The sequence below is a fragment of the Otolemur garnettii genome, unplaced genomic scaffold (genome assembly GCF_000181295.1).
Source record: "Otolemur garnettii isolate 467f Iridium unplaced genomic scaffold, OtoGar3 scaffold00054, whole genome shotgun sequence".
Taxonomy (NCBI): Eukaryota; Metazoa; Chordata; class Mammalia; order Primates; family Galagidae; genus Otolemur; species Otolemur garnettii.
In genome coordinates, this window is record NW_003852449.1 from 6,806,923 (window position 1) to 6,821,973 (window position 15,051).

A 15,051-nucleotide genomic window follows, 5' to 3' on the forward strand; every position below is an offset into this window, starting at 1 on the left:
CCAGATTTCAATACCACATGAAGCTTACAGAGACCCTGCAAAGATAGTCACTTGGAGTAAGGCAGTAAGTGAAAAAGTCAAACTTCTTCCAGGTTACAAACAGAGGTGTTGATTATGCCTCAGGCAAACTTAGCAGGGCTAGGAAGAGGGGAGGTTTTATTATTATTATTATTAAATGATAGTTGTGTACATTAATGCAAACATGGGTGGGAGGGTGACTGGAAAGAGGGGAGGATTTGTAAAAGCCAGAAACGAAATTTAAGAAAAGTCAAATGCTATGATTTAATTTAAAAAAGAAAGAAAGAAAGAAAAGTCAAATGATTCTTAGTTGGTAAAAACTGGCTCTGAAGTTCAGGGCGGAACTATAGTGGGTCCAGATAGTTAGGTGTTTCTTTATCCTTGTGGATTATGAGAATGAGAGTAACTGTGAAATGGATGTTAAGAAAGTGGTACAGGCAGAGAGATAGAATTTGGCTCCAAAACTTAGAGACTACAAGATCGTTTAATTAGTTTTAGGGGGAAGAAATGTGTTTACTGTGAAGAAAGGAAAATATACAATCATATTGCTAAAAACCAAAGATTTTAGGAAATTAACTTTCCTAAGACATCACCATTGTTAAAATGCTGGTCACAATACTTATAGGTAGGTTTCTAGGGATACAGGATACACTAGGACGTGAACAGGGTCTTACACGTGCAATCACCATATTAATCTGACAGGCATTTCTTTTCACATCAGTATTTTGTACCATTTTTGCTTTGGTAGCATAATAATCTAGTGATGGATACTTGACCTTTTATTAGTCCAATATTCTATTGCTTGATAATTAGGATATTTATATCTTCATCAAATGTTTAAAAAAAGAATTCACTTTGATAGTTATACTTGATCAGACCTTTACCCCCTTGTATGATTTTATGTATTATTTTTAAGAGGAGATTATTGAGAACATCTTTGTAGAGATCTGTGCAGACGTACAATCCTCACACATGCAAACCCTACACTTGTGTTTGAAAATATTAATGCTTTCCATCTGCAGCCAGCTCACTGTGGATGGGACATTGATCCACTGAGCATTCATCATATCATCATAAAACCCCTTGATCACCTTTACAGAGGCAGAAACAGAGTACAGAAAAGTCAGATCGTTTGCCCAATATCACATAGTCAGTGTCAGAGAGGGGCCTGGAGCCTGGAGACCTGTACTTAGAGTCATTACAACCACACTACTCAATCTCTATCAAATCCACACTCCTCTTAAACTACTTTTTAAAAAATCAAATGATCTTTATCTTTTCCATGTCATTACATTGGAGCTACAAATACAGTTCTCTGTATATGCTGTTATGTCCAGATTTTTTCCATTATACATGTAAATATTGTAGTGAGCATATTTACATATAAATCTTACGGAAATTTTTCTTCTTACAGTAACTTTTTTAGAAACAGACCAAGCATTATATGTATTTTACATTTGGAAGTAAACTGCTTCTGCCTCAAAACTGTCCTAACTACACTGAACAAGTGTGGACGTATGTGTTGCCTCACACACACCCCAACATTAGGAATAATAATTTACATCTTGCATTTATTAATATCTTAGGCAAAGATGAATAATTGAAGTATTCAACTTTATTTAAAAATTATTTAGATAAAACAATACTGGACAACTGAACACGTTTTCAGGCCACATATCTTTGAAAGCAAACTTTGGAAGGCATTGACCCAGCTGTTTTACAACTTAGATCAATTAAAGTCTGAACGGTGAATTTGGTTCAACATCTAACACAAACATGATCTCATAACTTCTTTAGGGTAAAATTAGAATAATTTCCAAAATAACATTTAAAACCAAAGTAAGACAAATAATTATGTGAACATTTAAGAAAAATAATTTTACATTTAACAATATGGGATGAAGTAAAATAATCATTTACTTAGTTTTTTTTTAATTTATTTCATTGTTTATTTAAAAACTGCAGAGAAGTATTAGAAATTTGCAATAGATAACAGGTTCATCATTTAAACTTAAATGTAAAAATCTTGTACCCTTAAGTGTTGTGAGACGTGCTACTATTGTTAAGTTTTCAAGATTTGGGACATTGCCTTATTTTATTAACAAACTCTAGCTATAGCAAGCATGATGATTCTAAGAAGGGGTGTTTATGAGTTTACTCAAGAGAATGCGGAAAATTGAGTGCCTTGACCTGGGGCAAGCCAAACAGCACAAGTACTTTTTGTGAAAGGAGAGTGTGGCCCAGCTCCTGAAGTTCCAGGTGGTCTTGGGAGATGGCAGGTGTAAGAGGGTCCATGGGAAACTGCCACAGCTGTGAACCTCTGACATCTGTACTTACAGGGCCAAATGCACAGCTCTGTCCTCTAATAAATGGAAATTGAATTGTTCAAGCAGAAATTTTGGACAAGTCAGCTTCTGGGTATACTTCTTTGAGATTGTCAAAACACAATATTTTTAAAAATTTGGAGTTGAATGCACTTACCAATAATTACTTATGTTTCATATTGTGTGGTTTAGACAAATATTTTTACATTGAACTCTTGTGGTACCAATTAATTTTAAGAGTATCTTTTTCTTATTAGAAAATAAATGAATGATTAATTCTTTTTCGTCATTTTATTCTATCCTCTGAAATCCTAAATACATAAAATGGAAATGGAGCATGGCAAAATGAAATATATGTGTGTGCATGTGTGTCTGTACACATACACAGGATGCCAAAATTACACAGAGACATTTTAAGAAGGGAAAAGACCGTATTAAAATTGTAAAACTCCCAAGTACATGCTGATAACGTTTGATATCTTGCATATTGTATCTTGTATCTCTTGTAATTGCAGAAGCCAAACATGAGCTGAGTGTGACAATTTCAATACAATATAGGTTTTTCCTTTCTTCAAATGTGTATGTATATTTTTTGGCACCCTTTGTATAGAAAATGAAAATTACAAAATTTATTTCTATCATTATGCAGAATTGAAACTAAAATAAACTTAGGGGCAGCACCTGTGGCTCAAAGAGTGGGATGCCAGTCCCAGATACTGGAGGTGGCGGGTTCAAACCTGGCCTCCACCAAAAAAAAAAAAGTACATATATAAAAAAAGTACATATATATATATACACATACATATACATATATACACACACACACATACTTTGGCAACACTAACCTTCATTGGATTATTCACTTTTTTCAAATGGAAATTAAAGCATCTGCTTTTCTGAGTTTTAGAGTGGACTGGAGATCGTGGAACATGCCTACACTACCCAGAGCTTGGTGTTTGCCAAGTTCTCAGTCCGAGAGAGAACTGGGCCAGTGGAGTCCCAATCTCCCTGCCTCGAATTAGATGTTCCTTTGCGGCATTCTGACTTTGCATGGGTGTCATTATCGCACGGATCCCTTTCTTCTGGGTCCACAAGGCATTATTACGACATGTTCAGCAACCTGCTCTTTTCAGGGCTAGTCCCAGGCGGTGACAGGGATTCCTCAGTGGAGAGAAATGGTGGGGAACGTTGCAGGCCAGATCCTCACCATTTTCTGTCTACCGTTGCCGCTCTCTGAAAAGCAGATTGAAGTTTCCACTTTTGATGTTTCCTTTCCTTTCCTTTCCTTTCTTGATGAACTAGGCTCTTTCTAAATACCTAACTTATGATTAAGGTTGGAGCACAATTGTGAGATTAACTGCATTTTGGTTAATATTTGCTTGGGCTTTGTAATTATTTCCAAGAAACTGAAAAGCTCTTAATTTTAGAAAAGTGTAAGTACACTTAGGTACACATTTCAGTCCAGAGGGGGTAAAAAAAAAAATGTTAATACCTCCGCCTTCAGGGGTCCTGATCTCTTGAGATGCTGTGATCACTTGTTAAGAGGCAAGGAAGATTTGGTTCAAACAACCTTGGCACGTTCATTCCCCACATAACTATGGCTCCGACACAACTAAGGGAAAAGCCTTTTCAAAAGTTTGATTCTGAGGGCAAGATCTGATAGGAGATTTGAAGGATTAAATGATGCCTCCCCTGTAGTGTTATATTAGTTTCTCGAACTCCTTCACTCTACGCTTGCAAAAATTTCCAAACCCATAAAGAACGGTGCCCTGAAAGCAAGAGGCAAACTATGCGTGTTTACCTCACTTCTTTGTTTGTTTGCACATTTTATAGTTTATACCTGCCTTGCCACCAACGTTTCTGGAGATGTTTTTTTGTCTAAAGTAGATGGATTAGGTAGAGACCCGATTCAGCCTTTAGGTGGAGACAATTCAGGATGTGGCATAGGCTTCAACGTCAAAACAGGAAATGTGCGTCGACTACCACTTCCTTCCTGAGAAAGAGGAAACTCAGTTCCCCCCAGTTTTTACCTTCAAGTTGGGGTAAACTTCACTCAGTTCACACAAGTCCTTTGAAGTCAAATATGAAATTAATGAATATTAGATAGGCTTTCAGATATTCCCCAGATGCAGGTTAAATATTTTTCCTGTAGAGTATCTAGAGGAAGGTAGGGACAGGCTTAGGGTAGGAACAGCCATGTAAAGACAGGGACCCAGATGTCCAGTGGCCCTGCGTGACTATGAATCACTATGGATCACGTGTCAGAGTCTGAGTGGAATGTTTATTTTTTATATTTTATTTCATTTCTTCTGTCATTATTATTATTATTATTATTGAGACAGAGTCTCATTCCATTACCCTGGTAGAGTGCTGTAGAGTAATAGCTCATAGCAACATCAAAACTCCTGGGCTCAAATGATCCTCTTGACTCAGCCTCCAGAGTAACTAGGACTACAGGCACTCACCATAGTGCCCTACTCTATTTTTCTATTTTTAGTAGAGACAGATTCTCCATGTAGCTCAGGCTGGTCTTGAAGTCCTGAGCATCATCAATCCACCTGCCCTGGCCTCCTGGAATGATGGGATTATAGGTGTGTGCCACCGCACCCAGCTGAAATTTTTCTTCTTTTTTTAAATCTATAAAACATGCAAAAGTCTTTGAGGTTTTAGTTTTAGCTATTAGTAGATTTCTCTTTAAGAAATGTTTTAATAATGAAATCTGAATTTGTAAATGTGGAAAACTTTATGCAGTAACTTTTTTTTTTAAATTAAAGTGCTTTGATTAAAAAATTAGGACATGTATGTGTCAGTTTGTGGAAAATGATTCAGAATAATATCTAGTAGTTCTATGTTCAGTTTGTTAGGCAGTTAATACCTTGACTTGAATAAATTAGTTTTTGTACAAACCATTATTGCTTTTTATCATTGTTTTAAAATTGAAATTTAAATTGCATTCTGACTCTTGTGTTTACCATTGAAATTAATGTAAATTTAATGTGAAAATTGAAAATTAACTTGTTATTGAATTTCATTGTTTTCTCTCAACAAACTTCCATTGATCTTCTTACATACTATATTGCATATAAACTGATAACTTGAGCTTACATTAAAAATTAAATTAAAACTTAATTTAAATTACAACTTTAAAGCTATGCTTTAACTCTTGGCTATCAGAAACCTAAAAATATTACATCGACTTTTGTTATTAATAAACACTAGTAGTTGTCTTCTCCATGTAAAATCAGAAATTTCTAGGTTTAATTTTCTTACCTTGGGGCTTTGGAAAGTCTCTCAGTGTGGCTCACTTAATTTATAACAGTGCTGCTCAACATGTACTCAGGAAATGATACAAAACACAGTAGAAACTCACGGCTGACCACCTCCCTAACTGACCACTGCCTTAAGTTGATCTGATTTTCATAGACTGGCTGTGCACCACATGTACTTAGTACAGTAGGCTTAGCTCCTTATGTTGACCACTTCTGTGTTGACAAGTTTGTTACAGTCTTTTGGGTAATCAACTTACAGAGGTTCCACCATATTTAAAACTCTTCACAATTAAAGCCTTTTACTAAAGTTACACGAGGAAGATAAGGATCTTTTGATTGAAGCCAGTATAATCAAGAAGGTATTACTTTCTTTTTACAGCTAATCAAAGTAAAGACCAAACAAAAGTATTTCTCTCTACTGGATGCGAATACAGTGTTCACCAAATACAGTAGAACCTCCGCGGTTGACCACCTCCCTACGTTGATCACCTCCTTAAGTTGACCTAATTTTCATTCCCCTAACTTTCATGCCCCTCACATATGTGTAGGTATAGTAGGCTTGGTTCCTTATGTTGACCACCTCTGTGTGTTGACCAGTTTGTTAGAGTTCTTTGGCTAGTCACTCACAGAGGTCCTACTGTGTAGGAGTGCATAGAGGTAGTGGGTAAATAAGTTCACATTGATACCGAAATTATAGTTAATTCAAAATAAACAATGGGAACAGACAAAAAAATGAGCTGAAGGGCTGATTCAAGATAATGTGCATGTTGCCCGTGTATTAAAATACTATTCTTTTGGGGATTACCTAAATGACAATGACAGAAAGATTTCAACTACAGTATTTTGGGGGGTGTTATTGTAATTGACCTACAAGATGAACATTTTGTTTATGTGCTCGTTTGGATCTGTGTTTACCTTCACGGGTGCCGTGAGTGTGCTGGAAGGAGTAATGATAGTCCTTATTGAATGAAGTAGAGGGCAATCATGTACTTTAAAAGGATCTTTGCATAAAAGCAAACAAAGGTGAAGGATAGGTAGGAGACCAAAATAATGACCGACAGATCGCAGCTTATCATAGTGGTCTTCTATTTTCCTGCTCTATCCTTTCACACATACCAATGACATGGTAGCAGGGAGCCTGCAGTGGACTGAGGGTTGCCAGGTCCGTGCTGAAGTACGGATGAGTGTGTGTCAGTGTTTCTATAACTAGACTGCAAAGGGAAGGGAAGGGGATGCTCTTCAATGGGGAGATGAGTGTGGATTTTTCTCTGTTTTTTAATATGAGGGCAATTAAGCATATGTTGTGGGAATTAACCATGATTTTATTAGAGAGATTAGAGGGTTTTGAGAGATTTCTTCATTTGTGGTTTGGACGTTGGCAAAGTTGAACTTACAAAAGAGTAAAAGAAAATAAAAAAGAGGAAAGAAAACAAAATGGACTCTTAAGAAAGTACCTTTTTAAATAATGATGAATAAATACTAGAAACTAATACAGCATTGCAAAAAGTTATAGTAGTGTTGGAAGTGCAGATGTGCAGGTTTGTTTCTTATAATGTGTGTGATTATTCTCTGCAGTCCTGAAGGGTACAATAGCGTTAAGATGTTCAAGTTTTCTCTCACTGTGACTATGTTACATACGGGTAAACCTCAGTGGGTGTTTTAAGCTTGGTTTGACTACTAAGATTTTTCTCCTCTGTCCAACCTCACATTATTCATCTTTGGACTCCACTTCTCACAGCCATATCTCACTCAAACTCTATCAGTGCCCTTTTAAGTCTCAAGGGCAATGCCCTTTTGTTCTCCTGGATGACACTCTGTGGTCAGACGTATTTTTTGAGAGTCTTCCCTCCTGCAGTGTCTCTTTGTGTCACTTGGGAACTGCTGCTTTTTTGTTCTCCTTCAACCTCTCTGACTATAATTACATAAAGTCCCGTTCCTTAACATTTCTAGGTAAGGGTTCACGTTCAACATGGTTTTATTGTGACTTTCTTAATTTCTCACTCTGCACACTCTCCCTTAGAAATCTCATCTATTCTTTTATTGTCAACTATCAACAACCACTTTGGGCTCAAACCTTGGTAACCAGCACCTTGTCAATCACCGGTTAGCTCTCCATCAGCGTCCAAGTTGACTTCTGCACCTTTTCCCCCAATCTTGATATTCACCTCTTCTTTATTTGATTTTGTCATAATGGAACATGTAATATAACTCAGCTAATGAGAAAGATAGAGTTATCAGTAGCAACAAGAATGAGATGGACCAGAACTATTGATACAATACTTAGTTTAAAATCCAGATTGGAAAATCACTGTGGAAAAGGGAGGTAGAAGAGAGATCTCAAATGGTATTTCTTTCTTTCTTTCTTTCTTTCTTTTTTTTTTTTTTTTACATACTATCTTAAACCAGAAATGCAATTAGGAAGGAAAGGAAATAAAGAGGACAGAAGTCACCGTATCCTAAAAATACTGTACACGTGATGCACTGAAAATTGTGAATGAGCAAAAGAGACCAGGCACTGGCAGTACTGGTTAGCTAAATGTTGTAGAAATATTATAGACTGCTGAAAAGTTTTGTGAAAGGAATACAAAAACTTAAATTGATAGAAAATGGGAGAATTTTTTATTATTATTGTGTTTGCTTTATAAGTAAAACTAAATGACAGCTAGAAGAATGGTGTGAGTTGTAAGTGCCAGCTCTGTTCTCTTTGGCCGTGTAGAAGCAGTAAGCATGAAGCTCTTTCTGTCTGTGTCTCTGTCTGTCTCTCTCTCTCTCCCTCCTCTCCCTCTCCTATCCCTTTCCCTATCTCTGTTTCCACAGAATCTGGGGTGCAATAGGGATGCTGGTGCAGGCTGGCTTGCCCATCTCTTCACTACAGCCTCTAAGACAGGGACCAGTGAGAATACTTCTCTCCACCCTCCCAAGAGATCTGTTCCCTGTATCAAGAATATAAGCTCCATTCGTCTAGTGGAAAAGCTTAGCAATGTGACAGGAGCAACTTGAGTTTCCAGAGAACCCTTCTAGGAGGGATTCAAGGGATTTGCTAAAGCACAGCTCTTAGCTGGGACTCTCAGAGGAGAGAAAGCTTCTAAGATCAAAATGATTACTATCTAAGAATAACGGCAGAGCTTTTAGGAACTGTCTCTGTTCATGGAAAAAAGCTGCTGCTTCAAAAACATTTCTCGTCTGAGTCCTCATGCTAACGAGCCTCCCTGTCTTGATTTGGGCTCAGAGCGCCTCTTCTTGAGCCTCTCCCAACTAGAAGTGAAGTGAGCTTCTTGGTAATCAAGAGAGAATCTTCTATTAAAAAATCACAGTCTTCTACCTAGACAGCCAAGATAAAATTCAGTGTCATCTCAGCTCCTTCTCCCTCACTCCCACATTCAGTGCTTCATCAAATCCTATCAAGTATGTTCTCTAAAATATATCTCTTTGCCCATTTTTATTCCCTGGTCTGTCATGCGTCGGTCTTACATCTGGAGAAATAATGCAAGCTTGGAGAACAGTACCAGTGTCAAGGTCTGGAGTAAATTATAAACGACATGGGACACATGTTAATGCCATTATTTCAGGACCATAGCAGTCACTTTAGTACAGACATACCTTTAAACACACGGTTTTCTCTTGCTGGAATGTCCCTCCCCTTTTGTTCAAACAAGCATCTTTCCAAACTTAGCTTAAACGTCATTGTCTTTGCAAAGCCTGTCAGATGCTTCCAGACGGATTCAGCCAATCTCTGCTTTGCTCTCGTATAGCACTTCCCATCTTCCTCTGCCCATGTGCCTATCTTGCTCAACTAAAATGACAATTTTTAATAAATTGGACACACCCAATAGGCTGTAAGCCCCTAGAGGCCACAGCTATGTCACGAATACGCGTATCTCAGCACATAGCCTCCTGCCGAGAGAGCAGTTGTGTAATAAAGATGCTTGAAAGTCTGTGTGAGATGAAAAGATAAAAAACGCTCCTGGTTGTTGCCATTGGAGAATAATTTATTTATAATCTTTCTGCAGAGACAGTTTGGTTTAACTTTCAGAATGTATTCTAACAGGAAAAATACTATGTCTTCTGTCCTTTGAGGCTCACCTCTCGAACCCAAAGCCGAAACGTCCTCAGATTAAGGCAGTTGATATGATTGCCGTTAAGAAAGATTTAATGGAATGAAATTTGGTTTGCTTTTGGAAAATTTGTATGAATGTGAGTCTCGTGCAATACTTGAAGATTTTAATGAATACTTGACTAAATAAGGCAAAGGGGATTATGATCCTCGGTCCAATTTAAGGATGATGAATTGAGGCTTTTCCCAACAAGGCAGAGATTGAAAGCGATCTTTCTCTGGATATAATACGTCAGATTGCATTGATATTTAAAGTAAGGAAATTCAGTGCCAGAATTGTTGATATTTTGTTAAAATAGGAGTTTGTTGTCACTATAGTGATATTGCTAAAACAGAAATTATGAGATAATTTTAATTAAATACCTGTATGTTCTCTGAATTATGCGATGGGAGGCAGATACTAAATAGGCTGGCCATGCAGCACTGAGGGATTCACGTCACACTAGAATGTTAAGGAAAAGGATCATCACTAAGTGATACGTAGCCCCGGGGGGGGGGAGGGGGAGGAGAAAAAACAAAACAGGAGAAATCTACTGCCAAGTCAGTCAAGAAGGTATTGGGAACATTGGTCCAAATACCATTATAAGAATTCTAGGTGGGGAACAATATCCTGAGCAAAGACACTTAAAATCTCGGGGTGCTCTAGCTTCCCACGGTGATAGGCTGGTGTTACAGAGATACGAGGTTTCAGGTGGGAAGGAATGAGGACCCTTTATAGTAGACTTAAATGCCACCATGTAAAGGGTCAGGATACTGGGAAACGTCATCACGAGACACTGTAGCTTCTAAACTAGGAAACTGATGTCACAAAAATAGAAATTTCAAAATACTATTTTGGTAGTTGCAAGGTGTCAGGGATTTTGCAGGGACTGGAGGCAGAAGGAGTTGCAATACTTATGTTCTCCGTGTAGTTACGGTGCTCTGACTACTTCACAAATAAGGTCTCTATCCCTCTATACCCTTTGTACCCTTGGTCTACTCTAGGTCTACTCTAGGAGTTATTTAGAACCTGAATTTAACTACAACAGGCATAATTTTGATAGGCAGCCTGAAGTAGTGAAAAGTATAAAGGACCAATGATTTTGATCTTAGTTAGGCTAGACCCACTACAGGACTGTGACCAGGTCATTTGATATCCGCAGGCTTTCCTCCGTAATATGGAAATAAGAGTTTTGAGCTCCATGAGCTCTAAGGCCCTGTCAGGTAAGGTTTTCTGCAGATGAAAGAAGTAAAGGAAGCTTCCAAAGGTCCACCTGATCACTGAACAGCTAAAGCACTGCACATATATTTTAGTGAATACTAAAAGAATCCATCTTTAATACTTAAAATTTAGTGGAATATTCTGTCCTCTTACAGGATAGGTGGCCAGCTCATGATCATTGCCGTATGTATGCAATTACCTTTTCCTAGAATGTGTTAAAATATAGAAGAAAATAGCAGAAAATTAACCCTTATAAATGTCACAGTGTGCTTACTGTATAATTTAAATGGTTTAAATAAAGCTACTTATTTGCATAATGGTGCTTTTGAAAGAAATGTCTTAAAAATAACAATACTATGCATTGATTTGAAATTAAAGCAAAATAACAAGTGTAAATTAGTCTGGAAAAGATGTCAGCTCACTGTATAATTAGATATATTAATAAGCATATGGGCTAGCACATATGAAGCTAAATTTGGCATGAGGATATATTTCAAGATAGTGAGTCTGTATTTTCAATTTAATTTTTTCTGTTTATTTTGTAAGCATTTATTGATTGCCATCAGTTTGTTAACCTCCATAATAGGGATACAACTATGTATGTCAGATGTCTAAAAATAAATACCGTGCTAGTATTACTTATCTAAATTGAAGTCTAAATTAGATTACTGTCGGAAATGATTTATAGGAAACATTACGTGAAACCTATCAGAGCCCCCAGAGGATAAGATTTCTAATGTCATAACACTAAACAAATTATTACAGTGTCTAGACAGAGTCCAATGACATGGTGGAAAATTTTTGATAAATTGGTTTTATAGACCAAACTAGACATTTGATGGTTTAAACATCATTTAATTTTTCAAACCAATGAAATAATGCTTAGCATAAAGTTTAGTTACTTTAAACAAGTCAAAGGAGGGTGGCACCTGTGGCTCAAAGGAGTAGGGCGCCAGCCCCATATACTGGAGGTGGTGGGTTCAGACCTAGCCCCGGCCAAAAACTGCAAAAACAAAAGGTCAAAGGAAAAATATCAGTTTATCCCTCAGAATATTTTCTTTTAGCCAACCAATATTTAACCAATATTTATAAGAATCAGAAAAGTCTTTCCAATAATCTAGTCTGAGTAGTGGTATCATTATAGTTAGCTGGGGTATGTGGTAAAAATGCCGATTCCCAGAGATTCTGCAGACACACCAGGTCATTGGATATACTTCTAAAATCTGTATTTTTAAGACATTCTTGGAGGTGTTTATTGTACACATTAAATGTAAAAGCTGCTTTTTCAGAATATTTTTCATTTGTATCCTATTGTTAGAATTGTTTACACATCATTTGATGATGGGGAGCAGGGTTCTGAATGTTAAGGTCAAATAATACGATTCTGCTTTTATACTCAGAAAGAAATAGAAATCACCAATTTTATTGTCAATAAGTGGGCTATTCCATCTTCCAATTTCTGCCTGACATTGAGAAAGATAATAAAATATGCTCTTTTCAATGATTAAGCTCTATGGGTGGGCTGTATATTTATGTTATATTAAAAATAGTATTAGATATTAGAAACTAACTATTCTGGTTTCTTTTCTTTTTTGAGACAGAGTCTCACTTTGTTGCCCTCAATTGAGTGCCATAGCACACAACAATCTCAAACTCTTGGGCTCAAGCAATTCTCTTGCCTCAGCCTCTCAAGTAGCTGGAATTACAGATGTCCGCCATAATGCCCAGCTATTTTTTAGAAAGAGGTCTCACTCTTGCTCAGGCTGGTCTTGAACTCATGAGCGCAAGCAATCTGCCCTTGTCAATCTCCCAGAATATTCTGTTTTATTTTTAAAACGGGTTTCTTCAGAAGAGATTTCCCCATAAATTGGCCTTACCATCTCCCCTCCCCCATAGAATCATCAAATTTATTTTCTACTTCTATAGGAATCTGTGGTCTTTTTAATGCTAAATAAGCATATTCTAATATGCCAGCATTAATCTTGAAGCAATCACAGCCTCTGCTAGTAAGATTTCTACCTGGAATTCTTGAGATCACTGTCTTGATATACAGATACAGCCTTTCCACTTGCCTTTAAGAAAAATAACCATTTTTCTTGTACACCCAATAACATTACAAACAAAAGTCTAAGTTTACAAATGGCGTGACCCCAGTCTAAGGCCAGTGGCTGTCAGTGATTTAGCAGATAGCAAGTGCTGTATCTTAATAGCTAAGTCCCTCTACAGCCCACAGAGTTTTTGTACATAGTTGCAAGTCAGGGGCTAGACAAATTTTATTGGCCCTTTTGGCACTGAAGTAGGGGGAAATCATATTTAGGAATTTTACCAGTTTTATGAAAACGAGGCTTCTTTTGACGCAGAATTTTAGACCAAGGCATCAATAATTTATTCCCTTCCTCAAAGTCGTAATGCAAGCTTCTATCAATATCGAAAATCAAGTAGATGTTCAGTTCCTGAGAAACAAACTGTCTCAGTCCTTCCTTCCTTGTTACTTGCACCCCAGGACTTAAAAAATTAGTAGATGAACATCATTGTCTGCAACCAGACGCCTCTTTCCCTTCCAACTGTCTCTAATTCTCCCCACTACCCCTTACTAGCTTAAAGTTTGGGGTTCAGGAAGAGAGGGGCCGCGTCTTAACAGTCCAGTTGCACCCTGTGATCTCGCGCCACTTGGGTCCCCTGCACATGTGTTGGTGACTGTAGGAGAAATGTGGACTTAAGGTTGATAGATATGACTGGGGGGAAGCCTACTAAGAATTGCTCTTTGGTCAGGACGGGCTGCGGAGAGACCGCTCACTTACCTTGCTCTCCTCTGGTCTCTCGTCCCCCGACTGCAGCTCCTCCCACCGTCCGCATCGTGCACTCCGGCCTGGCCTGTAACATCGAGGAGGAGCGCTACTCCGAGAGGGTCTACACCATCCGGGAAGGAGAAACCCTGGAATTGACGTGCCTCGTCACAGGACATCCACGTCCACAGGTGAGTCCCGCACTGTGACACCGTGCAGAATTCTCTTTGATCTTTTTTGGGAAGTCAAAAAGTGCATATTTTAGATTTAGCTCAAATGACGTGTGTGTGCACGTGCGCATATAACCAAAGTGCCAGTGTGCGCGCAGGGCAGGGCAGGAGTGATTTATAAACAGTCGAACTGGAGGTATCAATTTGCAATAAAATGAAAAAAAAAAAAAAACATTGTTTTGGTATTGTGAGAAATTTAGAAAACACTTCTAAGGAAACTGTTAAAGACAACTACAAAAATACCTCAGTAAGATAACAATTCATACAGCAATGAGTTTATTGTGAAAAGTGGAACATGATTTCATGATGACATAATTGCAATCAAACAGGCATTTGTTCTGAGGAGTGCCTTGGACAAGGTCCATGTTCCTTCCTTAGTCCCAGTGGTTATACTGATGGAAAATTTCAAGAAACAAACATTTACAGGTGCTACATGGACTCAGGCTTTTGGAATCATCAGCTCCCACAAGCCAATTTAATAGCAGGAACAAAAATTTAGACTTTCAAATGGTACTAAAAGTACAATGATATTGAAAAAAAACTTGTAGAAACAAAAGATGGACATAGAAACCAGGTGATATATTTATATTGTGTGTGTATGGTACAGCAATCTAATTTGAATACAGAATATTGAGATGTTTTGCTCAATAATTGATAATTCCTGTTGTTAATAACCTGAATAGCTTAAAATTCACATTGGTGATCAATGTAGACACAATGGCAAGAAATGAAGTCTGACTTAGTAGAAAAATTTACATGATGTAGTCACTTGTGTTATGGGAAAAAAATACAGCTGATATAGCTTCAAGGTGAAAGTGAAAAGTGGGTGACGGTTTTGTGAACTTATCATTTTAACTTTAACTTTGCTGCTGCCATCCTGAACTCCTCATACTCAAGTCTCTTTTGATTCTTCCATTTTCACTGTGAAGAACAAATAAAAATAAGCCTGACAAACTTCATGAAATGAAGCGTTAGGTAGCTAGATGCATAAGGAAAGACCAGGGATAAAATTGAAATGTAAATATTATTCCATAAAACTTATGATTTTGGGAAAATGAGAAACAGCAAAAACAATCTAGAAAATATAATTATTAAAAAGTATTGACCAT

At 37.5% G+C, this 15,051-nt stretch overlaps 1 protein-coding gene across 1 annotated transcript in view; it reads left to right on the forward strand.

The window, feature by feature from the left end:
- MDGA2 (MAM domain containing glycosylphosphatidylinositol anchor 2) overlaps positions 1 to 15,051 on the forward strand; it is a 739,157-nt gene that overhangs the window by 301,588 nt on the left and 422,518 nt on the right. Inside the window, exon 2 of the mRNA XM_003792170.2 lies at positions 13,764 to 13,903. Within this exon, the coding sequence (XP_003792218.1) occupies positions 13,764 to 13,903 (140 nt within the window). The remainder of the gene's footprint in view (positions 1 to 13,763; positions 13,904 to 15,051) is intronic.